Source organism: Cucumis sativus, chromosome 7 (assembly GCF_000004075.3).
Source record: "Cucumis sativus cultivar 9930 chromosome 7, Cucumber_9930_V3, whole genome shotgun sequence".
Lineage (NCBI taxonomy): Eukaryota > Viridiplantae > Streptophyta > Magnoliopsida > Cucurbitales > Cucurbitaceae > Cucumis > Cucumis sativus.
Window position 1 is genome coordinate 1,252,726 of NC_026661.2, and position 27,494 is coordinate 1,280,219.

Consider the following 27,494-nt stretch of genomic DNA (forward strand, 5'->3'; position numbering starts at 1 on the left):
TCTCCACCTAGATTAGAATGAGGACATGTGAATGAAAATTGTAGTAGAATTTGAACACATAACAACCAAACAGTAACTTAAAGAGAGAGAGAAGAAGAACAAAGTGGAGCCTGCCTGATCTTTAAAATAAATAATGATTAAAGAATATCGAACGCTGTTCTTATTGGGGTACAATAATTCACACTAATTTACGAGCAACCTCTTTAAGGAAAAGAACTACTAAAATTTCTATCTTCCTCACTAATACATTTTTCTTTTTGCCTCTTTCTTCCTCTCATTTTTTTGTTCAAATTACAACAGAAGTATACAGCAACGAAGAAGAGAGGAAAACCTGGCTGAAATTTTCCAGACCAGGTTAGCATCACAGCAGAATATTCCTCTCCTTTCTCTTTCTACTGTATTATAATTTATTGTTAATTTGTAGTATTAAACCAAAGGAAGAAAGCAAAATACAAGATGAAGAAAACACCGATAAACGTGCTAAGAAAAATACTGGAGACTGGTGCAAATGGGATTTTTGCTAACCCAGAGCTCAACTGAAAGAATGTGTTGTGAATCGTGACAGCAATTATTTATGGAGAAGCTGTGCTTTTGCCCTCAGCCTTCCCACAAAGAAGAGCATTATCTGGAACATTGTACTCATCCCTGAAGGACTTAACTGGTGTGTAAACTCTAAGATAAAATTGTTGTCCAAGGTATTGTCTTGCCCAAAACTCTGACCTTATGTTCCACATTCCAACATTGTCAAGTGACATATAAATGGCAGTCCATGACTTTGGGTATACCTACAAATGAGCAGTAAAAATTTCACTACTTTAACACCCGGATCAGATTTTATACTGAACTTGATGGATGTGAATTCCATTAACTTCAGAAATTTCTCGGCAAGAAAGAGACGATAATATACCTGGGTGGTACACCGCGAAACTGCATCTCGGAGATTGTATTGTTCTCTGCTAGCGGGTGTCCAAACTCCTCCATCCATTCTGCAACAATAAATCAATGTTGCCGATTCATTTATGGAATATTAGCTTAAAAAGAATATAGTGAAGTTCACTCAGACAATATAACAAGACATTATCATGAACTAGGAAAAACTATATAAATTTGGGTTGTTGCGGCATGCATTCCTTGGTTTGAATAATTAAATGGTTCTTACCCAACAACCCAGAAGGAGTATCCATCAATATGCCAACTCTGTACGATGTTCTCGTGATTCTGGAACACAATCTCAATAAAGGCTCTATAGTCAGCACCCATGACTGAGGTATCAAGGTACATTGGCTTCCTAGAAGGAACATCTGGGACACTTCCAACGCTAAAAACTCCATCAATACCGAAGTAATCTGCAAGCTTAAGAGGTGTGTCGGCAGGAATGAAAGACACACTGTTAACAGCATATCTCTGCTTGCGACTGACAAGAGCTGCTGAACTCTCCAGCTTGATAGTCCTGGAAATATTAATCAGACCATAGTGATACGAGCCCTGTGGATTTGGTCTCGGTCCACTTGCAGTGAGATTAGTCCTAAAAACAAACAAAGCAAACATATAAGCAACATTATGCCAAGGATTGATCTAGCACAGCAATCAACGTATTAATTTCATGATATAATTGCAACAAGAAAGAGTGTCAAACAGAAATGAACAATACCTGATGGAACGAGCCTGATTGATGGACCACTCCACTTCTGTTGGTCCACCAGGAATTGGACCACCCACGGAGGTGGTGGAGTCGCTGTAATGAAGAATGGCAGTGGAGATGAGGACCTTGGGAGCAAACCGTGTCGAAACAACGATATAGAAATCACGGGACGGCTGATCCGCAGTGATGAGCACAGAATAAGATTGACCCACATGAACATCAAGAGATGAATAAGTATTCTGCATCGTATGAGTGCCTTCAACTTCAACAAGCTTCATCTCATGATCTTGAACCCTGAAATTCAGCGAATGCTGAAGCCCCACATTCGTTATTCTCAACCTGTAAGTCTTACCTACAACAACAACAACAACAAAAAGAACCCCAAAATATTAACTTCAAATTGTTCCATTCCAATCGAAAATCAGTACTAAATCCAAATCTCAAATTACCCTTCTCAACAGTGAAAGTAGTAGCATTCGGACCACGGCCATTGATAACAATTCCATTAGGGAAAGGGAGTTTGTGACCACGATCCAAGATGGTCTTCAATGTCTGATCAAAACAAACAAGAACACAACAAACAAATATCATAAAACCATCCAAACTTGTGTGAAACTAACACTGTAAAGTAAAACCATCAGTTACCGTGTGATTAGCGGTGTACCAGTCGCCGATAAGAAGCGTGTAATCGGCGGCCGGCTCCGGGAAAGGAACGGGAATGAGGGGACGACTGAGAACTCTTATACTTCCAAATCCACCGGCGGCTTTATGGAATGCAAGAGAGGGAAAATAGAAGTAACTTCCTATCTGATCCTTCACCTGAATCCGGTAGGTAAAGTTCTGGCCAGGAGGAATTGGACATGTTGTTCCGTATACTCCGTCTTGGTAAGAGTTCTTCCTCTGTTGAACTCCATTCCTACGTTTGGATTCACAAAAGAGCGCTTTAATTTTCAATGGGCCCAAACAGTAGGCCCAAGTTTAATGGGCCTAAAGTCCAATTGGTTTTTTCTTTTCTTTTCTTTTCTTTTCTTTTCTTTTTATTATCGATGATAACTCCAACCCTTCGATTACGTTTTCTTTTCCCCAACTAAACTTCAATATTAAATAAAGCTTTTAAAACGACTTTGGAGTTTAAAATTGAATTTTGCATTTTATTCTCTTCTCACGTGTCCTTTGAGATTTCTTAATTGCAATATAATTTATTTACTTTTTAATTTTTTTACCTACTTTGTTTCAGAAAAATTAAACATGGTTTTGAAAACTTTTTAAAAATTAAATCTACTTTTTGTTTTTAGACTAAAATTTTTAATTTTATTTAAAAAAATAACATTAGGAAGGAACTTTTTAGAAACTAAAAATATCAATAGTTACTATTTACATTTTACCTATGTTGCCAAAGTTAAACATATGTAACACGTCTCCAATATTACTTTATTTTCTTTAGAAATTATCCATATAAATTCCACCACTTTCTTTTTCTATATATTGTTATTAAACAAATAATTTTTTACTTCTCTAAATATTACTAATATATTCCTGATTCAATATATAAATAAATAAATAAATATATATATATATATATATATATATATTGAAACTTACAAGAAATACTTTTAATTCCTCCCCATATTTAAAATAATAAATAAGATACTTTCCAAATTAAATGCTAATTATTTTAAAGTTGGAGTGTAATTTACTTCTTAAACTTTGAAAAACTACAGATTTAGTTGTTGATATGTTTTAAAATTTACAATCTACTAAACATAAATTAAAAGTAAAGAATAATGTTTTAATATTTAGATTTATAATAGTAATTAAACCCTTCCTAACTCCCCAATGACTTTGTCAAAATTGAAAGTAAGAAACCAAACGAATGTGAAATTGATTGAAAAGGTACTGTGTGAATATTAAGTAACGTCAGAAGTCTTTTAGTCATTACTATTAAGATGTGAGGTTTTGTTAAAATAATACCAAAGGAAAAAAACAACAACATTCCTTTCTTCATCACAAAACTATTCCCACACTGAAAAAGAGAAAGGTGTGAATGAAAGAATGAAATAAAGAAAGAAAAACACATACCAAGAGAGAAGAAATGGCTCCGGCAGACTGTTATGAACATTGATGTAAATATTATCATTCGTAACCGCGTAAATATCAGGTCCCGGAAATTGCCCATTTATCAATATTCCCTGCAACACAGGTTCACAAATATCCCATTAACAAAATCACTATAGCTTGAGCTAGGTGTAATGAAAAAGAAAGAAAAATCAATCACAAACCTGTTGGCGAACCCCGAGAGGATAGATATCGCCGTAGGTAACATTCCAATCGAAGAATCTATAAGGGCTATCAGCAAATGCAATGTTGATGAATGAACTGAAAACCAAAGCGACAGTAAAAGCAGGCCATAAGTTAGTGGATGATGTTTGTGCCATTGTTTTGTGTTTAGCACAGAATCTGGGGATTTAGAGAGAGATGGGGGAGTTGGGTTATAGCACAAAAAAAATGGGTAACTGGTGAAGAGAGAAAGCAAATGGTGTATTTAAAGAAAGAAGGAAGAAGAGGCCGAGAGAAGAAGACGAAGAAGGGGAATAATTTTATATGCAAATATGGATTTGTTTTATTAATAAATTAAGATAGAAATGGAAAAGAGAAAGAGAGAGGAAGTTGGAGTTTAGGAGAAGGGCGCGGTGTGGTCATTACAGCAAAGAGTTAACTGTTTTCTTCATTTCCATTTATTCTCTTTTTAATTATTCTATATTTTCAAACTATTATATCTCACCACTTCCCTTTACATTTACAATCACTCTCCTTTTCTTTTATAAAAATATTAATTAAAGTCTATTTCATTTTTCGTCTTTTACCTCAATCAAAAACCAAACTAAACCAATCCATTTTTATAAAATATAGATCATTAAATAACAAACGTTAATAGATTCATTTTTATCTCTTTGAAATTTTAAAGATATTCTCAATTATAATAAAATATTACACTATATTTATAATTAGTCGATGTACATAAACATACACCCTAATTTGTATCTATCTATATCATGATAGGTGTATATTATAAATGAATTATGATATTTTGTTATGTATATTTTATAAATATTTTTAAAATGTTGTTGATTTGAAATTAAATTTTCTTTTTTATTTCAATTTTTTTGTTTTTATTTGGCTAGATTACTTTCCATATTTTGAAATTAAAATTGGGTGTAATTATTATTATTTTTGTATGGATTAAGATCCATCATTTTTTATGGACATTTTTTTTAAAATAACAAACATGCACGTTTTTATAATAAATGAGTTATTTTTTAAATCATAAAGATATACGCTCGATAATAATTAAAATAGTAAAAGATACGTAATCTAGAGTTTATTTGAAAGGATTTATACATGTCTTTTTTGTTTGGTGTAATAAAAAAATTAATATGAACCAATACTTTTTTGTTTTTCAACCAAACCAATAAGTCCATTTGCACTCTTCTACTTTATGTCTCCAAGTTTTGAAGAATAATTGTACTTTGTTTTGGATCCATATTTATTCTTACTTTTTAACATATTATTCCTAACTTTTATTTTTTAATTGTCTAAAAGATAAAAGATATAAGATTTATGAGTGTATTTCATAAGTTTTCTAAATTTTCAATTTCTACCTAATTTTGTTAGTTCAAGTAGGATGAAAAAAATTGAAAGAGATGATATATGTTTACCCAAAAAAAATGTGTAAATTTCAAATTATCTCTCTTTTTATTTTTGCATTTCTTTAAATTTCTACCTAATTATTTTTGCATTCAACTTTTATTAATTATATATTTATGGGTTCTCTATTTTTACATTTTTAATCAGGGTCGTATCATTTTATGCCATAGTTCTTGTCCTATGTTCTAATTGACTTTTGCTTCCAAGGTATAGTTTTGAAAATAGATTAGTATTACAACTTTTCTCCCAGAGAACATTTTAAAAAAATAAATGAAAAAGTTTAGATGTATTTTTATAATTAGAAAAAGAAAATATGTATAAAAGTCATTTTCTGTCTTTTTTTTTTTTTTTTGGAGAAAGAAAAAGAAAAGTTAAAGTTTAAAGAATTTAGTCAATAAATTTTAGTTTTTGTAAGTAAACTTTTAAATGAATAGTTGTGTTGAATATCTATTACCAACCATTTATCTCAATGGTTAAACTATAAACCAATGAAATTATGCAATTTTTTTATTGAAATAATTAAAAGTTTTAAAGAATAAATCTATTAAATATAAAATTTAAGATTTAAAAAGTTATAAGTATAATGGTAAAAGATTTTGTAAATTAGTTAAGTTGAATTATTTATGGAAGAGGAATGATTAACGATCATTTTTACAATTTTTTTTGCCAAGAATGCTAAAGAATCGGTTGTGCATATCTAGTGGTTTATTAGGAACTTTTGGGATGCTTTTTTTTGCTTTTGTTATGTTTCATTTATTTTCCATGCTGATCTATTGTCGTTGTGGGACTGGTCAGATGAAATCTTGCTGAAGATGTTATCGAGGCAATGATAGGGTTTAGGGTTTATGGCTTCTAAAGTATTTACCAGAAATGGAGGCTGAAATGGTTGGAGATGGTTGCAATTGAATTCGACCTATCTACGCTTATATGTAGCACCAAGCTAAGCCTATGGTTTTGCGTCCTTCTTTTGCTTATCATTGAATCTGTCACTTTTTCTAAATGTCCATAGTTGTGTCGATTGCTCACTCACTGGTCAAATAATTGGCAGTAACGACTGATGCTTGGAATATTTTTTTGTTGTCTTAGTTGCTTTTGCATTTTGAGGAGTTTTTTTTTTTGGCTTGTTGATTTATATATTCTAGTTTTTAAAAAATAAACTAAATAGTTTGTAGGTTAGTGCAGATAGTAGATACTTTAGGTGAACTAACGAGAGTTCTCCCTACAAACTAACACGAGTCATTTTAGCATGTTTTGTCCTCACTCATATGCATCATAGAAATATTCTTAGGAGGTCACGCAACATAGAATTGCTCAAAGCTAAGCACGCTTAACTAATTTGGAGTTCTATGATTAAGTCACCGAAAAGGAATTAGGTGCACCTTGTTGGTATAAGTATTAACTTTTAATTCTTTTAAGTTTTTATTAACATTACTTTCATGTCCTCATGATCCCTCTCATTCAGATGTGATATCAGTTCATTCATGCCTCTCTCCTAATCTTGGGCATTACATAAAGGCAACCTTGTATAAAAGATGTACATGGTGAAATGAGGCGGGACAATGTATAAAAGATATGCATTGCGTCTCGGCCTGGGCAACAAGGAATTGATCAAAATATTATTGGATGTTGATGATGAAAATGTCATATTAGTAGTCTAACACACGAGATGATGAGTCTTTGCGTAGATAATGATTTAAGTCCTTGACGAATGGAATGACTTGACTAATGTGTGATTATGTTAAAAGTATATTTGACCAATTTGAAATGTTATGTGAAAGTGATTTGATGTGAAAAATGATATTTACAAGATATATTATGGAAAAATGATTTCTTAAAACTATACTAAGTCTTTTGACTTGTGTGTTTTAAGCTTTCATTTTCAGGTTCAAGGTGTTAAAATCAAGTAGGTCACGAGGATTAAGAAGTTGCTACACGAAAAGAGCTACTAGGCGTTTTAGTTAATTGTTCAAGTGTAGTGTTTTATATTTTGGTTAAATGTTGTAATTGATTATAGAACGCATATTTTACTCAATAAAATTTCAAGTTTAAGTTACTTCTCTTGTCTTAAATTTTTTTATCGTCTAAAGTATGAGTGTAGTTTAAATTCAAAAAAATAAGTCAGACGATTAAGAAAAGCTTAAATATATATATTTGTGTTTTTTATATAACCTAAATTTCCAAAAATTATTCTACTATTCCCCTTTCTTAAATTTGGTATTAAATTTTTTCTAGTTTTTTTTTCCACATTGATTTTGTATTTTGTTTGTTGTGTTATTTTCTTGAATTTATTGGTTAGCTAATAAGTACTTTTCAAATTTAGCTTTCTTTAATTATTTCAATAAATTTGAGACTGAAATTTAAACATCTAAAACATATGTACAATAATAATATGATTTTGTAGTTCAATAATACTTGGGTAGGTAGAAATTTCAACAAATACAACAATTGAGGTTTGATACAATCAATTAATTTATAGAACGAAATCTTATATCAATCAACTAAGTTAACTTTTTAGTTTAGTTCTAATATAATTATGGAACTTGGAAATTTTATTAAAAAATTGAAAGTTGAAAAATAAAATTAACAAATTGAAAAGAAATAAAAAACTTAATAATGAAAATTTAAATTCAAAGAATAGAGTATTAAATAAATTTATGAAGTCAGATTCTATACTGTGCATGGAATTTATTTAATCTTATTTTGATTTTGACCATCACATGCTATTAAATTTATACATATATTTTTTTGTTATTCTAAATTAATTATTTCAGATCTGATATTAAAAATATTAATAGATAGTTTAAGGTCAACTAAATGATAATTGAGTCATCAACATCGAATTATTATTGTTAATAATTTTGTTAATTAACTTCATGTGCTCATGCTTCATAATTTTATTTTCTTTTATCTAAAATTTTAATTTATTTATTTTTCATTAAAACTTTTTGGGAGGAAAAGAAAAAAAAAATGATCCAAAACTTGTGAAGTTATATCAATAAGACTTTAAACTTAAATAAGTTTTACAATTTTTACTTTGGTTATCTAATTTTCATTTATTCACCTGCCACATCATAAATTTTAATAAGAAAATGGTATTTTAACAAAATAAAAAAAGAAAAAAAGATTTATTAAAATAATAAAAAAGAAGTAATAATTGAATTTAAAAATGAGAGTGAAAATGAAAGAGTGATTAGTGGAAGTGGAAGCGGTGGTGAGTCCAAAGGCGCGAAATAGGAAACATACATATACATCAGACCAATAAAAACACTCCACCTAAGCAAATTAAGATTAATTGAGTAGAAAGAGAATGTGAATTTAATTCTCAAATTGCAGCCGAAGGCGACTTCTTTCCTTTCTGTTTTTCTCTCTCTCTCTTTTTTTAAATATAAAGAAAGAGAAAATACTTTTTTTTTTTTTTAATCTATAAATTTGAGATCTAATTTCCATTTAATTTGTCAACTCAATTCCATAAATTAGGATAGGTAGAGTTGATGTATTATAATAATTAGAATGGAGTAGTTTATAGTAATTGGTAATAAAATGAAATATAAAATACGAAATGAATACTAAACAGAAAGAAAGCAGAAGATAAAAATGATACATATTTGATTGGGTGGAAAATGAATTAGAAAGGCGCGTTTGGTTGAGCCGTCAAATGGGTAGATGATAACGGTGGAAATCCCCGTGAGTTGTGACGCGACACACGGAATTTGCATGTGCTGCAAATTTAAAGAAGAAAACGAAAAAACACGGCTTTCCAGCTGGGCCCAATTAGCAGTGTGAACAATCAATCCGACGGCGATCAACGCTCCAGATGCAACCAAACCACAGACGTAGAGATCTCTCCAATTTCACTATTAATAATGCCTTTGAATACTACGCCGTTTTGGTCCCATCACCAAACCTAAAGGATTCCTTTTCTTTTATTGCAAGTCAACTCAATATGAAACTGAGTTGGATTCTTATTTTCACAACTCAATTATAAAACTCATTTAAACTTTTCAAAAAGGAGTTTAATTTATTTTTTTTTGGTGAATCACCTTGTCATGCCTAATTTTTCACTTTTAAACAAACTGAATACATTAGGTTGCACCATATTTATTCAATTCATTACTGGAACAATTGAATGAATATCAAATTAATGAGTTTTGCTAGTTTCGAAATATTGAGTACAAAGCCAAAATAATATCCAAATTTACACAGAGTTCATCTATATATGAACAATATACTATTAAATAATTAATTATTGACCCTATAATTCATGATGATTCTAGAATAATAATAAGTTGTTCATTATCCTCCTTGCAATGCCTGAAATAACATCAAATTTGTACTCATCCAATATTTGATTACTCCATTCAACATAAGATACCATTTATGCATAAAATAAAATATTGAACGTATGTTTGCTGTTTATGATTTAGAATTTCATGTCAAAAAAATAGATTTATTTTTGCTAAGAGACTTGAAGGTCACTCTTCGTGGGTGGACTTAACTTGTCTTTTAAGTTATTGTATTTTATTTATTATATTAATAAAATTAGTAATTACATTTGATAGTATAGTGGAACCTAATTTTAAATCGGAGAAGGGATATTTTAACCAAGGTTTTAAATGAGAAAAAACTATTTTATGAAAATGTAATATCCTGTGTAGGAACATTTTTGAAAAAAATGATGCCCTTTGTTCTTCCTTTCCACAGGCAAACCAAAAGCAAAACTCTCCCTCCTTCATTCATTCAAAGAACATTACGTAAAACTCTCCCTCATTGCAAAGTTGTTGGTAGATCATGGGCTGGGCCTAGCTAAATAAGCCCACAACGAATTGTCTAAATATACACCACAAATGGGACTATTTTCCTAAGTTGTTTTTGGGGAAATCATATTGTGTTATGTCCAACTTTTTAGAAATACACTTTCATCTTTTCTTGAGGGAGTTTTTCCATATTAAATTCATTGAATCAATACTTTCATTATTATTGTTATTATTGTACCATCAACTTATATGAATTTTACTCCCAACATGAAGTTTGAGGTTTTTATCCCTTCCACAATGAAGAAAAACCACATTCTATTTTGATTATTTATGGCTACATAGTAACATATAAAAGATCAGGAGCTTATTTGAATAATTGTTAGAATTAACCTAAAAAGATTCCATCTTTCAAAACTATCATTCTTTTAGAAAATTAGTTTAATTAGTTTAATCATCCTCCTGGACTTTATTGGTGAAATATTGAAAGACCAAGATTGTTTAGCTTTCACAAATCTGACCTAATTATCCATTTGAAACTTGTTGAAACATATGAAACCATTTACCATATAAGAAGTGGAAAAGATAAGAAAACATAGGGAAAATGCAAAGGTTTGGTAGAGAATTTAGAATCTAGATTTTAATCTTGGACAAGATTTCCATAAAAAATAAACTTAGATCCTACCGAAGATGGAGGAAGAAAAAGTATTTTAACAAATTTTCTAAATGAGGGTACTAATTAGAAAGATATAAAGAAAAGTTTGATGTAAAAAAGAAATCCTTGAACTAAATTGATATGAATGAAAATGTAGGAATAAAACGGAAACTAAACCTTGAACTAAAAAAGTGTTAAAAATTAGTTAAAACTTGTAATTTGAATGGATGTAGAACTTAATTGAATCTTCCATTCACTTAGTTTGTTGATTCATTTGGTTAAAACAAGTGTTCAATAAACTAAATCGAATTCAAAGTTGAGAGCTGTGAAATAAACCAAAAAAACAACACACTAACAAAGTGTAGAAAATTTCTCTAACTAAAACGACAGCCATGGATTCCATCCATTTCCTTATCCATAATTTCCTCTTATCTCAGATTTTCCATACCCCACCTTCTGTAAACGACACCGTTCCTCCCTCTCCAACCCCTTCTTCCACTTCCCTTCTCCTCCTCCTCCTCCTCCTCCTTCACAACCGCATCCACACATTCCTCCATGGAAGCCGTCTTCCTCAATCAATCTCTCTCTCGCCTTAAACTTCCCCCTAAAACCCCTCTCCCTTTCCCCTCTCCAATCCCCCATCTCAATCTCCGCCGCAACTTTACTCATTTCACCGCTTACGCCGTTCAAAGCGACCAACCCATCACGCAACAAACCCAAAAGCCAGAAGACGACGAATCCTACGGCGAAGTCGATGGCATCATCGGCAGCCGTGCTCTGCCCGACGCTACTGGAATGGAGTATCTAATTAAATGGAAAGATGGGCATTCCCCTTCATGGGTTCCTTCTGATTTCATCGCCAAAGATGTTGTAGCCGAGTACGAAACTCCCTGGTGGACCGCCGCAAAGAAAGCCGATGAATCCGCTCTCAAATCGCTTATAGATTCTGGTGATGAACGCGATTTCGATGCGGTGGATGAAGATGGGAGAACCGCTCTTCTGTTTGTATCGGGGCTTGGGTCTGTGGAATGTGTGAGAATATTGGCGGACGCCGGAGTGAATCTTAACCACCGTGATAACAGCGGTGGGTTTACAGCTTTGCATATGGCGGCAGGGTATGTGAAACCAGAGACGGTGGAGTTGTTGGTGGAATTGGGGGCGGATCCGGAGATTGACGATGAGAAGGGAAGGACGGCATTGGAGTTAGCGAAGGAGATACTGAAAGCGACGCCGAGGGTTCAGTTTATGAGGAGATTGGGGTTGGAGAAGGTGATTAGAGCGGTGGAGAAGGTGGTATATGAGTACGCGGAGGTGGAGGAATTGCTGGAGAAGAGAGGGAAAGGGGAGAATTTGGAGTACTTGGTGAAATGGAAAGATGGAGAGGATAATGAGTGGGTGAAAGTGGGGTTGATTGCGGAGGACTTGGTGGGAGATTATGAAGCAGGGTTGGAATATGCGGTGGCGGAGGCGGTGGTCGGAAAAAGAGTTGGGGATGATGGGAAGATGGAGTATCTTGTTAAATGGACGGATATACAAGACGCCACGTGGGAGCCTTTGGATAATGTGGATCCGGATTTGATTAACGAGTTTGAGAAGGCCCAGGCCCAATCCAGTAATTGGTAGCGCCCTTTGACAAACCCTTTCCTCCCCAAGTATGTATTTAAACTAGAGATTTTTTTCTTCTAATATTGGAAAAATCTTAAAAAAAGAAAGAAAGAAGAGATTCATAATATATACTCTCCTTTTTGAATGTGTCCTTTTACTATGGATTGCGGGTAGATTAAATTTGATTTAAAGTATAATATGTTAAGTAGATAAAATATAGTAATATTGAAGATTAAAATACATATATATGTATTGAATCCATCCATTTACACTAAACTAAGACCTCCCAACAAACCCTTGACCTGAGTGATAAAATACCGAAGCCGGCACGGCCGCCCCCCCAGTTTCCTTTAACCGGTGGATTCTAATTTCTTAAGTTTTGAAATCATTTTCTTAAACCAATATTTACTTTTTAAATATTCATACCATACATTGACTTTGTGGACATATTCAAATCAGCGCCAATAATTTACCAAAATTTCTTTTCTTTTAGTTCAACACCTTAGCTTTGACAAATTAATTATATATACTGATTAAATGAAATAATAGTATACATATAGCATACAAATTAGTAAGGGATTAAAAACTCCACATCCCATGTTCTTATCACTCTGATTGTTTTCCACTACAATTAGTTGCTATTTAAGCTTAATGATAATCACTTTAACAAAATATTTTGTATTTTATGATTCTGCTTTATTTTTAGTTTATTTCTTAATTGTACTATTTGTTATAATTGTCCTTTTCAGTTTTATGTTGTGTTTGATTTTCTTTGTGAATGACGAATGTTATGATGATAAATGATAGGATGCATTTATTAGATGCAATAAATTGCGCTATATTCGAGTTTAATATCCCTTCTTGACACATTTACAACTTGAAGTTTATTACATGTTAACTCAGATTATGATTAAACATATTTTCAATAATCATGGAATCAAGTGATTGAATTCAATTCTTCAAACAATAGCCATTTTTATTTTTTTTTTAGTTTCTAGATACATATTTAATCCATCTACACTCCACTTGATTCATTTTAAACTAAAATCAATGGGATGAATATTATAAAACTGTAAATTTAAGAAATATGACATAAAAGTATTCGACAATACTCAATTAAATTTATAAAGCTATTAATAATTTAAAAACAATATAAAATGAAAAATTCTACGTAAGTGTGAAAATTTAGATGTTAAAGAGAAAATGAAAATTGATGTGTGAGAAGCGTGTGTATGAATTATTCAATATTGCGTGTATATATACAAGTTGCATCCTAGAAAAGGTAAGAGAAATAGATATCCATTCTACAAAAATTGATGGGGCAAAATTTGTTTAGTAATTGACATATGAAGGTATGGTATTCAAATCTCTTAATTTTGGTTAGTTAGGATAGTAATGAAAATTTATAAGACGAACATATGGACACATTTCAATCCATAATTGGTGATTCCACGTGGACGTTTTAGCCAAGTGTATGTTAGAAAGCTGAGTTGGCAGCCTTAAATTGTTAATTGACAAAAGAGAGAGAGAGAGAGAGAGACATATAAACATTCTTGCATCCTCCCAAGGAAACTCCCCCCCTACCCTCTCCACGCGCCCTTCCCATAAGCGCGTGATTTTCATAAAATCAATAATAAAACCCTTTCTCTTCCTCTTTTCTTCTTTTCAACTAAAAAACAGAGACTCATTCCTCTGTTCCTTCCCCCCTCCCTTTCTTCTTCCCACCTCCCAACAATGCACGCCAAATCCTACTCCGAAGTCACGAGCGTCGACCAATCCTCACCGGCCCGATCACCGCGCCGCCCACTCTACTACGTGCAGAGTCCCTCTAACCACGATGTCGAGAAAATGTCTTACGGGTCCAGCCCCATGGGTTCACCTCCCCACCATTTTTACCACGCTTCTCCAATCCACCATTCTCGTGAGTCATCCACTTCACGATTCTCTGCTTCCCTTAAGATCAACCAAAATCGGAATGGGAATGTGTCCGCTTGGAGAAAGCTTCACCATGCTCAGGATTCAGATGGTGATGATGAGGAAGACGACGAGGAAGAGGAAAACGAAGATCGGGATTCGAAATGGAATCGGAAGTTTCGACTCTACTTGATTTTGTTTTTGTTTTTTATTCTTCTTTTTACTGTCTTTTCCCTCATCCTCTGGGGCGCTAGCAAATCCTTCCATCCTCAAATCCTTATACAGGTAACTGATTTTTTCCCCATTTTCTTTTGGTTATTATTGTTATTAATCAAACATTTGTGTTTTGACATGTAGGAAGAATAGTTTATTTGGACTTTTAAATTAATTATTGTGAGAAAGAATGAGTCAAAGTCATTGGACGACTGAGCTGAGCTGAGACAACGTCGACGATAAGTTAGATGCAATAGAATTAGACAATATTTGGTCGAAGTGAGTATAAACATAGATCCATAAATCAATTTAAGCTGCTGAGTATTAATTAGTAATTTGAAATATCATAGATATTGGAAAAAACGATACTCATTTCAACCTGGTCTACTGGGTATGATTTAAGAGAAAAAAAGAGTTTGAACATAAGAAAAAAGAGATAGGATAGAATAAGATGTGGTTGTGGTTAAATAAAAATAAAGAAATGGGGGAGTTGAGTTAGTCTTATGAAAGGAAAAAGCGAAAAGAAAAGAGGGTGAGGAAATGATATTTGATTTGATATGATATGACAGAGTATGGTGTTCTCGAAGTTTAACGTACAAGCAGGGAGTGATCCCGGGGGTGTAGCAACGGATCTGATGTCATTAAATTCAACGGTCAGGATTAGCTACAAAAATCCTGCGACGTTCTTCGGTGTCCATGTCAGCTCCACTCCAATTCAGCTCCACTATTTGCAGCTCCAAGTTGCTTCTGGCCAGGTACCCTTACCTCCTTCACTCTCACCTTGGAGGAATTAAATTAGCTTTGAAAACTTAAAAGGCATGGTAGGCACGTTGGGTTAGATTTAATTAGCAATTGATTTGGGTGTTTTGAATAATTACAAAAAGGGTTTTAAAAAGAAAAGAAGAAGAGGGGGGACATTGGGAGTTGGGAAGGGATTAGCACTCGCAATCAAGTGTCTGAAAATCTGAACACTTGTAAGTCTTTTTCCCCATAGGGGACCCTTTTCTCTTTGTAATTTTCCCGTTGGAATTCAATATATAAAATAAATCCCCATTTCCGGAAATTCCACCCTTTTTCTCTCTCGTTTTCATAAATTTCAAATACATACATTAACATACCTTTTGATTTTTCTTTTCACATTTTTACCTTACTTTATAAAAATAATTAATGTATTAATTAAGTTGTTTAATCTATTTGGTAAGTGGGTGGTGGTACCAAATTTTGGACATTTAAACTTATTTTAAACCTGCCTTTAGCCTTACTTTTGTCGGATAAGTATAATTATGGGACAATCTTAATTGCACCCAATACATTTCATTAAATTATTTTCTATTATATCCCCATTTTCAAATATTTCGAAAAATATTTATTTACCAATTTTCCATATATAGGGTATTTTTCAAAACTATAAAAATTTGATAAATATTTACACAGAAAGTCAAAATTCATTGTACTTATTTTTTTCTCTATTTTTTACGGTTTTCAATGTTTATATTTAAATTTTAATTCAATTATTTACGTGGAAAAAAATATGTTTGAAGAAATTGTATTTTATGTAGTGTAGAGAAGTAGGCAAATATACTGTTTTTTTTTGTCTGTATTGGATTATATTTATAAATAGTTTAGATATAATTACTATATTTGTAATGGTCTCGTTTAATATAATATCAAAATAATTGAAACAATATGCCTAATTTAGTATTCATTTATCATAATTCAACAACTACGTTCAAGTTGGGTTAAGACATATTAAATGGGTAGACTTGTTAGGAAAATTAAGGATTAGAATGATAAATCTTTGTAAGGTTAAATGGACTATGTAGAAATATTTTAATTGCCAATGGAGCAAATGGAAACAATAAATATAGCCTTATAAGGTTTTAGTTCAAAGTTTCAAAACACTATAGTGACCATTTACCTAATTGTAATTAATATCTCATAAATTTCTATACAATTGAGGCATAGTATATCAATATTTGTCCTGTGACACAACAATGAACTATTTAACATAAACTATAGTTACCAAAACCATATTTTTTGGCTTGTCCCTTTTAGTCCTATGTTTGAACAAACATTGGTGTGTGGGATGCAAATAATTATCACAAGATTGAGTAACCTAAAACCAAATATGGAAAATGATCCTTAGATGGAGGAGTTTTACCAAAAGAGACAAAGCTCTCGAAGGGTGGTGACATCGGTGGCAGGGCATCAGGTCCCGCTCTATGGCGGGATCTCAGCAATAGGGAATTGGCGAGACCAACGGCAGGATGGGGCTGGGGTCGAGGTATCGCTAAACCTCACAGTGGCTGTGAGGTCTAGAGCTTACATTCTAGGGAGGTTGGTGAAGTCTACATTTCATACAACAATTACATGTCCTATCACTCTTAGCACCAACAAACTTGGAAAATCTCACTCTTTCAACAATACTTGCATTTATAATTGAACTTCCCATTCTCCTAATTAATTTTGGAGTTTTTTTCCACAAATTTTGGGTAAGGTTTCATGTGATTTATATGTAATGTAAGTATTTCAAATATTATGAATTTTTTGCTGCCTTTTTGAATATTTTTTCTTCATCATCTCTTCTTTCTTGTATCTAAACTTTATATATATTCTTTGCTTTTCTTTTTTTTTTTCTTTTCCTTTTAACATCAGTTACATCTTTGTAAGCAGCTTTTGAAGTAGTCCTTTGTTTTTTTCTTTTAAAAAGAAGAGTTATGATCTTAGTGAATGTTACTATTCATTCATTCAATCAGAATTGAAAAACATTGGTTTGAATGAATAACAAGATTGACCCAGATGAATAGTTCTTAAAATATTATCTTGTGATTTTAAAAGAAAAAGATTATGGGTTAAGTTATGTTCATAGCATATATTAAAAAATAATCATATTCATTTAACATAGTTTCAAAAAATAATCATATTCATTTAACATAGTTTCAATTGCACTTTCTCAAAGGAGAAGAAATGGAAAACGAAAAAAATGAGAAACAAGAAATAGAAAAACGTAACGTTATCGGACAAAGGCTTATAAACTCATTGAAACATTGGAACACCCAAACATAGGGAATAAAAATCTACAAATTATTGATCATCTTTAAATAAATATCTCATCCCTACACAAAAATTAAACAAATGAAAACACTTGTATGATTACACTTCACATTACAGCACTATTACACATGGGAAAACATTGAACAAAAAACAAATAAAAAACCATATATATATATATATAAAGCACAAATAATCCTAAAATAATATCATATGCCATATTCCATTAGAGGAAATTAAACTTAATAAGGCTCTAAATTTTTGTTTTGTTTTGTTTTAGTGAGGCTTAAAGAAACTAGCTTGAATACCTGTATTAATAACCACATAAATCCCAGCTGCAATCATGGCAAAACTAAGCCCCATCCCCGAAACTCCCAAAACCCAATTAACCAACCAAACAATTCCATATTTCTTTGGCTTCTTCATCTTCAACCACATGAAACATGGATAAGCAAATGTCACTGGCAATGCAATGCCTCCGATCAACCCCGCCAAGCTCCCCAGAAACGGTATCGCAATTGCCACAAAAAAACATATAAAGCTGAATGCTGTTCTTAAGATGATTCTTAGCCACCATGGACATGCTTGCTTCTTCCTCTTGGTGTAGCATGCTTCGATCGAGTCGAACATGGGCATGCCATAGATTTGGAACGTGGTAACCGCATTGATTATCACGAGCAAGCTCGTTAAGCCGATGAGAAACTGAGACGTGTCGCGGCTATGGTAGGCGTATAGAGCTGTAAGCATCCCTCCATTACTAGGTATCTGCAAGTGTTTTTAGTACATTTCTATTTAGAATAACTCTTCTCTTTCGAATTAAAGAAGTTGAAAACAATTTCCAAAAGTAGAATTTAGTTTATATTCGTTGAAATATTAAGTGAAAAAGAAAGCCTATAACAAAATGTAATTAAACTTCCTACTAAATATTCCCTAAATAACTTGATGTTGAGAAATGAAGTACTAAAAATTTGTTGGATAAGTATTTGATTTTACCCTAACACCGTAGATCCAATAGCCTCCAATAGCGAGAGGAAAGAGACAAGCGGCTACAACCAAATATGCAAACTTCACCCCTCTCCACATTGGCACTCTCGACGGGTGTTTTTCGCTCGATGGCATAGTTCCCTACAACCAACCACACACACACCATAAAAGATGAAAAACAAAAACTAGAAAACAGAAACATAATATTCAAAATATAAGAAAATACATGATTGTATAAATGGTTCATAAAGTTGTATATATATACCTGAATCTCAAGGATGAGATTGTGGCCTCTAAAAGCAAAAGCAACGATTCCAAGAGCATTCAAAGCCGCAAAAGCCCTTTCCAATTGAGTTGGAGGTTTTATCGGATCATAAGAGACGTGGGGCAATCTTCCCTTGACGAGGGAGATCACCCAAATCAAAGTGCAGTAGCCGACTGCGGTGATGGCTCCGATCAACGACACGCCAGCTATGGAGTTCAAGTTTGGGAGTTGAGCCAAGAGGACAGCGACGCAAGTGAACACCAAGTACCACTCAATGGGAGTCAAGGAATTGGGGTTGCAATTAGTTCCGCATACAATTTGGAAGAATGTCTTTGAAGTTGAGCCTCCAATGATTATCAGAGCCACGCACGTTCCCGCCGATAGGTATAGGATAGGGAAGAACGCCAGCAGCCTTGAAAGCCCGTTGCCTATCAACAGTACAAATTAAATTATTCAATAATCAGAATGCTAAGGTTTAAAGGTAGATTTTAAAATAGATGTTGAAAACCATATTTGTATACTCCACAAAATAAAATTTAAAATCGAAATAAATTCTTTTAATTTTTAATATAGTTATGTCAATTACATCAAGTCTTAATTTTAAATTTATTTGGAAAGTTGACTTTTTTTTAAAATATACAAACATGATTGAAAATAATTTGGATCTAAAGACCTCTTAAACGTGCTTGATTGAAAAATTTGGATCAAACACTTCTTAGATTTTAGCACAGACAGATATCACTTGAGCTAAACTCTAATTGGTTTTGAAAAGTTGACCTACGATCGAATATCTATTTGTAATACAATACAAACAATGTTTATCAAGAAACTAGTTTTCTTAAAAGAATTTAAATTTTAGTTTCTTCAGATTATATTGTCTTATAATTTTTATAATCATATTAGGATTTGGAGCTTTTGGTGTGATAATAGAATTCATGTCACAACATTTTTTAAATTTACAAAAATAGCAAATTTAGGAGTGATGACCCCCTAATAGCCCTATAATTATCTCTCATAGTCATATGATATAACTAATTGTAATATGCAAAAAATGGTATCATGAGTTTTTTTTTCTCTAAATATTTTTGTTCTTGTATGTAATTTCCCTTGAAATTTTCATATTTTTTAAAAATCCATGAAAAACAAAAGTTAAAAAACTTCTTTTTCACTTTTTTCTTTCTCAAAAAAGAAAAATCAAAGGAAAGTGAAATCAAACCATAGCGAAAATTTTCCTATATTTATATGCAGACTAACCAACTTATTTACTAATATTTAAAAAATGACAAAAAAAAATATCCCTACTCAGGTAAATGTTTTTTTTTCCTATATTTAAAAATATTTTTAGTGATTTTGTCATTAAAAATAATAGAATTTATCTTTTAATATTGATAATTATTTGATTATTGGTTTTTGACAATTTATATAACTATTTTATATTTTGAAATTTATTTACCCAAACACACAAGAAAAGTAAATAAAGGTGATTTTTTTTTACTGAAACTAATGAACACATGTATTTTTAAAAAACCAAAAAGAAAGAAAAAGAAATTTTAATTTTTTAAAACGAAAAAAAAAAGATGGTTTATGAAAAGGGCACAAATGAAAATAATGGATAGAAAAATACTCACCAAATGAAGCACTAAAGAGATGAAGATATCTACTATAACGCAACCCAGTTTCTGTTGATTCATGAAGTTGAACCATCAAATATAGAGTATAAAGTTGCCATATGAAAGCCACTGTTAAGCTTATTATTCCTCCAGCCCTACAATACAATATACAAACACACATATATATATTCAAAACTTGTCCACAAAAATTAAAAAACAAACTCAACAACATTAAACTAGTTGTGATGTTCTTTTTAAATTTTACCATCCAAGAATGGTGAAGGCTACAGGAAGCACAAGGGCTTGGATTCCGATCCCAGAGCAAAGCGTATGGAAGGCAGCATAGAATGCGTTTCCATTTCTGGACTCAGTGATCGGAAGCCAAGCGTCATGGGGGTCGAGCCTGGTTAGGTTTAGGGCTCTTCTAATCGGACTTCCAATAGGAGTGATATTGAATCTTGGTCTGGGGCTAGACGATTTCGGAGTTTTGCATGCCGCAGCTTCTATCCGGTCGTCGGTAGAGAGTAGCGGCGACCGAGTTAGAGACGGGGAGTGGAATTGGGCCGGGGGAGCAACGACCCGTGGGGTGGCAGTTGGGGTAGCTTCAGTTACTTCATCCATTGGGGCTTAGAATAATGGATTAAAGGGTTTGATGATCAAAAGCTGCTGCCCTCCAAGCCCTTCCACCACCTTTTTGTTAAGGGCTCTATTTTTGGTTCATCAAAACCTGAAATTGGATTCTTTATATAAACAGAAATTGAGGAGGAATAAATAACTTGGAATTTTAAAAAATTGAATTATAAAAATAATAGCTTGGAATTCAAAATGGCAGCTTGTGAGGTTGGATTGTGAAAGCAAATGACACCATTTTTCTACTACTAGCGGTCAAGGAAAATAGTTGGAAACTGAATTTATTATATAGGGGTCAACACAAGAGTATTAAGTTCTGGCCTTCTCTTTTGTGTATATATATATTGACTTCTTTTTTCTAAAATAATTTTAAAAAGTAAAATCATAGCTAATTTTGATTTTCATTTACTATATATAATTACTTATATCATTAAATCTTAGAATGTTATGTTGGTTTAAATCTTTTGTTATGTGAATAGATTTATTTGGTTCAAATACCATAATTCTAATAAGGATAATTTTTTCTTTGAAAAAAAAGAATCATGCTAGGGTTGTGGACCATTTAATATCTTATTCTTTCACATGAAAGAATCCATATAAGAATTAAGAATATATATCTTAATTTAAGGACATTATTAAAATATATGTAACGTTATCTAATTTATTAATAGAAAAAAATCTTCTTGACTTGACTCGGTCCAAATAATGTGTAAAATTTCCGTAATATTATTATAGTTCATAATTTTTATTTATTTTTAGTTCATAGTTTAAAATTAAGTTATATAACTAATAAGTTGTCAATAACAATAATTTTATTCCTATATATTCTATATTTAAAGTTGTTTTAAGTACAAATATGGGTAAATATTTGAATCTGAACTTTTTTTTTTGAAGTATGCCAATGGAGCTAAACTTCTTATAACAATTTTAACGTGTATTTTATTAAATGAATAAATATTGAGATCAACGATTGTATCAATCGTCAAAATAGAATTGAAATAAATCTTCTAGTTTAAAGATGTTTTTGTATAATTTTAACTAAAGTTCTTTTCCTAGTACGACCTCGTAAGGAGGAGTGATGAGTCGAATTTCTGATCAATAAGAAAAAGAGGTCATTTCCATTGTTAGATATATTTGTAATATATATAATTTCTTCTTCCAAAAAAGAAAAGAGAAAAAAAGTTTTTCAATTATCGTAAGAAAGAGGAGATGAACCAAATGAAGTTATAATATTGCATCAATGTTAGTTATAGAACATACAAAATCATTAAAATGAGTATTTATGAAGAAAAGTCACACTACGTCATGTGATGATAAAATCTTTTTTATTATTCATAATTCTTGTTCTTATCCTAAATTGTAGAAAATTTAAAAACAACAAAAGGATACAAAAATGCATGTATTTTCTATTCTTTTTATAGTAATAATAAATATAATACTCTATCAATACTCAATGACCCATTAGAGGAATTATTTTATATGAAAAAAAAATTCTAAAATCATTTACAAACATAACATAATGTCACAATTTATTTATAAGATTATTTTTTAAGCTTAAGGTTTTGAGTTGAATGGATGATTTAAGATGGTATTAAAGTAAATATTAATTGGGAGAGAAAATAATGTTGCATATCCTTGAACATACACAAAACGTAATCTCTCTGGACCATTGATACCATCTTAAACTATTAATTCAACACACAAAAACTTAAACTAATGGGTGAAGACAAATTTAATATAATATATAATATTTTAAAACAACCTAATTATTATTATTGAATGATAATTTAAAAAGAAAATATGAATCTAAATTATGTTGTAGATGGAAAAGAATGTTATCTTGTGAATGAAGTACACAAATTATTAGTTATATTCACATTGTTTTTCGTGGCGAGGGTCACATTTATATAATCAAAAGGGTGAATAATTTTAACAATTATTGAGGGACTCTTTTTGCAATTGTTATTGTTTTTTAACTTCCACACGATGTAGCATTTTTTTTAATAGTTTAGAGATCTAAATTTTTACTCGTGCATTATATTATATTCAAATTCCAAAAACATATGGTCAACAAAAAGAGATTAGTACTATAGTATTAATAAATTAGGGGGATAGTTTCACATGTGTAATTCCTTATGACAACATATGTTTCTAACTACTTTGAGGAATTAATGCTGAAAATGACTTTGACCAAGAACTATATAGTAAAAGTGAAAAAAGAAGGTGTGTTGTCACACATTGAAACGTTAAGCGTTATCAACAAAGCTTATATATAAAGGTACGAAGGAAGATTCTAAATTATTGGTGGTTGCAGTGGTCGTAGTATATACTAGATAGAAACCGATTGAAGTCTATTAGTGTTTATTAATATCCATCATTTATAGAATTTAAAATTTTAGTGTATTTTATAAATAAATTGGTTCATTTTTCTATATTTGAAAATGTCCATATTCATTATTTAATATGAAGAAATTTGACATTAATTAATACTATAGATATTTTAACATCCCAACTATTTGATAGTGCTGAAAATATGTGTTATATAATTCTGCTTAACTCGAATTGGTTGGTAGTAATCTCCCTTAATTTCATTGCATTATTATTCATAGTGTGGGGAATTCTTGTGGACTTTAGAATGAATGCTTTTGATTGTGTGCAATTCTCTTTATTAGGTTGTACATAACTCGAAAACAAGCAATAAGCTAGTGTCATATTTGAAAAATAAACTCAAACACGTGCAAGGGTTAAAAGGCAGTCAGTAACTCACTTAAGCAAAATTTATCTTTCGATCTTATCACTTCTAAGACATGCAATCGAAAAGGAAAGAATAAAAGTGTTGAGCAATGTTTTTGATTTCAAGGGTTAGAGAGAATCATCTATATATGGAGATTTCAAAGAGATTCAACATAAAGTCTAGAAGAAGTTATAGTGGTAGTTCAACTTATTCAAGCATACGTCCACTTTCGAAACAGCCGTGGTGGAGCAATTCATTCAATCTTCTTCAAGAATCAAGTATAGAGAGTTCTTTCATTCATTTTCTTTCTCTCGTACTAATTTCTCATATAAGGTTCACTCTTTTTACATCTTTATAAAGCAATTACAAAGCGGTGAAGTTAACAACTTCAACTTACTTTATTTATTGAAGGAATCAGAGTACGAGGAACAAAACTGAGATCCACTGTGATCTTCTATGAAAAATAAAATTCCCTTTTTTCAACAATTAGGTTAACTTATAAACTTAATAAAATCTTCTATTACTCTAATCGATTTAGAATTGAACTTAATAATTGTCCAATTAGTTTTTTTGAAAGTTAGACTCTTCACTTAGCTAACATAGTCATGATGTCAGTGCAATTCGAATGAATTAAATCTTGTATATACTTTTCATCCGATTAACTTTTAGTTTGTGGTTTAATTAATTTTTCTAATTAAATTGATTAGGATTATCAATTTAGAAATTATACAAAGAGAATTCAATGATTAAATGATATGAATAAGGGAAGATCTACCCAAGCTAAGCTTTTTTTCTAATTGGTTTACATCTTTAATTTCCTTGGTTTTATGCAATTTTAAAAACCCACCCAACATACCATATAAATCAAACTAAACACATATAATTTAAGTTTGAAAGCTAAATTATAGCTACGGACTCTTTTAAGCTTTTCTAAACCATACTTGAATATATTATTTACAATCCATCTCATTCATAAAAGATCTTAGTTAATTCTAAACTTGAGAGTCGTAATACCAATAGAACTATGTCTAGGTTGGCTCGGAGTTTTTTTGAATTAATTTCATTAAAGAATAGAGTATGTGTTGAATAATGTTGTTTATGTTATTATGATAAAATATTTTGAGAAACGAATGGGAATGGCGGGCTGATTACGTTTACTAAAAAAATGTAATTAAATACTTTATCGTAATTAAAAAGGAAAAAAGAGTGTAATGTACACTTTGTTTTTACTGACTATTAGAATTTATATATTTGTTGTAGTTGCCATTTTAGACTTCAAAATAATTTTAAAACTATTTGGTATTTAAGTGTCATGTGTTAATTAATTATTATATGGATCAACTTAAATTAACATCCAATTAGATGATCTCTCTTGTTTTTCCAACCTTCTTTTCTCTTTTTATTTAATTTAATTTGTTCTATGGTTTGAGAATATGAGGTAATTGATCATTTAAAAAATAGCCAAGTAATAAATTTGTTAAGAATATCATATTTTTTTAAATATATTTATAATACTACGAATAAATTAAATGATTAATGTAACACGTGGGGAGACTTATGGTTAAGAAAACAAAATGTAAATGCAATTCTTAAAACTTGATTTAATTAGTAACTAAATATATTATTACCCATGCATCAAATCTTTTACCATGTACTCGGAAGAAATTAAATTTTAATGACAAGTTTTTTGAAATTAGAATTAAAATTAAAATTCAAGTTTGATAATTAAAATTTTTGGTAAAATTTAAAACTAAAAATAAGATTTTATCCAAAATAATGGACTTAACTATGAACGATGGAGATAATTAAAAAAATATATATTTTTCTTTTTATAACATAACAAAATATATGTGAAAGGAAGATTCAAATATTTGATTAATACTTTGCTTTAAACCAATTAATTATATCTTTAAATTCGCTTCAAAGCAATTCCATCAAATATATATATTCCATCAAAATAATTCCTTTGAATCATTCCACAACCCCATAGTTTATAGTTTATTTGTGTTTTTAATTTGTTTAACAATATGATATAAACAAAGTAGAAATTTAGAACCAATCTAACATATTTGGACCAAAGAATAGAATGTTATATTTTTCATATCGTACATACTTTTGTTGATTTCTGTTCTTTTAAGAGACTTTGACTATTGCTTAATCAATATTTTTTCCCTTATTTCCTATGTAATTGAAATGGTTAGATAGAGTTGCATTTTTGCACATTTCTTAATATACATATGGAAGAGAATTCTATTATTGGACATTAACTTGAAACCATCATACACATTTTACACTATATGGACTATATGTAAATACAGATTCATCCACAAGGTTCTAATATTAAATTGTGCCCTAACCTGAAGTTCTCAATATGCCACTGCCTTTTAGGGCAATCATTCTGAATATTGACAATGCTTGAAATATTTTCAAATATAGACGTTTATTTGCATTTTGCTATACATGTAAACATGTAAATGAGTAAATGTAAGTGTAAATAAATTATTACAACTGTAGAATTATATGTCATAAATTGAAAATCAAACTTGAACATCAATTTTTTTTTCATTTTTAACAACTTTTCTTAAAGAAATTTAAAAATGTATCGTAATTGAATGAGAATAAGATTATATATAAGCCATTGTTTTTTTTTTTCATTCATGAGAGATATTGGAATTGGGAGAGGAGAGGAATAATTTTTGTTTTGACTTTGACTACGATCTCAGTCAAATATAATTGAAAGCAATGGTGGGATATTTTATTTTGGTAACAAATTTTGCAATTTATTAAAAAAAGATAGGGAGTATTTAGAATATGTTGGACTAAAATCAATTTATTTTTTTAATTAAATCATGAACACATGAGATATATAGGAGAGATAAATGATCGGTTTTAAAACTCATGGTTTAGAAGAAATCAAGATTTTTTTTAAAAAAAGAATATGATCGGTCAATAGTGCAGTTGGACATCTCTATTAAGTAAACACTTTCGTAGCACTCTTTTCATCGTCTTCTGAAAAGATATTCATCTACTGCATAAAGGAGAATTGAAACATGTAATGCTATAGCAAAGTTCAAATACACAATAGACTCAAATCAACCTTGATTACAAAATTAAGCATGAAGATGGATAGAAATATAAGCGGAGCAATAATATTTGAAAAGACAGTTCCTATGTGACCATAACAATAATTGCAAAGTAAATGTCTTTGCTAAGGGTGATAGAATTCTTGTGTAACACCAAAACAACAATTCTTATACTTAGTAGAATACGTTAAAGTAGTTAAAATGTTCGGATACACACCTAATTAATAATATTCTTATCTATTGGTTTCTTGTTAAAAAAAGAGAAGCCCATTTATCTCAATGTTTTAACAATCAACACTAACACTCAAACTTTTCAAGCAAAGCAATAGAACTCTTTTAAAAAGTTTGTCAATCTCAACAATGACTTAATGGATAAATGTAATACATGATCACTTACCAGTTCAAATATGAATGAATTTGATATATGCACCTCCCAAATTATTGAACTAACAAAAAATACTTCAAAATTCCTCTCAATTATCTCCAAATGCATATAATATGATATTCAATCTAATTGTTATGTAGTTTAAATTATAAATGTATGTAATTTAAAGAATGTATAAATATATATCGCACAAGTGAGTATGATTCAATAATGTTAATATGTTTGTTGCTAGAGGCCGGAGGTACATTGTGATACTAAACAAAAACG

The 27,494-nt window shown here is 30.9% G+C and overlaps 4 protein-coding genes across 4 annotated transcripts; 2 read left to right on the forward strand and 2 right to left on the reverse strand.

Annotated features, from left to right (window-relative positions):
* Positions 1-118: 118 nt before the first annotated feature.
* Positions 119-4,220, reverse strand: LOC101222522 (L-ascorbate oxidase homolog). Its single transcript, XM_004144826.3, has 8 exons — positions 3,922-4,220; positions 3,722-3,831; positions 2,288-2,558; positions 2,092-2,194; positions 1,652-1,994; positions 1,160-1,525; positions 908-986; positions 119-785 (listed from the first exon to the last, which is right to left on the reverse strand). The coding sequence occupies exons 1-8, from the start codon at positions 4,075-4,077 to the stop codon at positions 573-575; spliced, it is 1,641 nt and encodes a 546-aa protein (XP_004144874.1). The 5' UTR covers positions 4,078-4,220; the 3' UTR covers positions 119-572.
* A 6,782-nt stretch (positions 4,221-11,002) lies between these two features.
* On the forward strand, positions 11,003-12,503 carry LOC101214206 (signal recognition particle 43 kDa protein, chloroplastic). The gene has a single exon (XM_004153526.3). The coding sequence runs from the start codon at positions 11,309-11,311 to the stop codon at positions 12,374-12,376; it is 1,068 nt and encodes a 355-aa protein (XP_004153574.1). The 5' UTR covers positions 11,003-11,308; the 3' UTR covers positions 12,377-12,503.
* Positions 12,504-13,786: 1,283 nt separating this feature from the next.
* LOC101215215 lies at positions 13,787-17,064 on the forward strand. The gene is made up of 3 exons (XM_004144827.3): positions 13,787-14,557; positions 15,055-15,240; positions 16,632-17,064. Exons 1-3 carry the CDS (start codon positions 14,093-14,095, stop codon positions 16,926-16,928), a joined length of 948 nt encoding a protein of 315 aa, XP_004144875.1. The 5' UTR covers positions 13,787-14,092; the 3' UTR covers positions 16,929-17,064.
* Positions 17,065-17,501: 437 nt separating this feature from the next.
* LOC101208648 (lysine histidine transporter-like 8) lies at positions 17,502-21,126 on the reverse strand. The gene is made up of 5 exons (XM_004144882.3): positions 20,661-21,126; positions 20,414-20,550; positions 18,786-19,213; positions 18,530-18,661; positions 17,502-18,301 (listed from the first exon to the last, which is right to left on the reverse strand). Exons 1-5 carry the CDS (start codon positions 21,014-21,016, stop codon positions 17,813-17,815), a joined length of 1,542 nt encoding a protein of 513 aa, XP_004144930.1. The 5' UTR covers positions 21,017-21,126; the 3' UTR covers positions 17,502-17,812.
* Between the last annotated feature and the right edge of the window lie 6,368 nt (positions 21,127-27,494).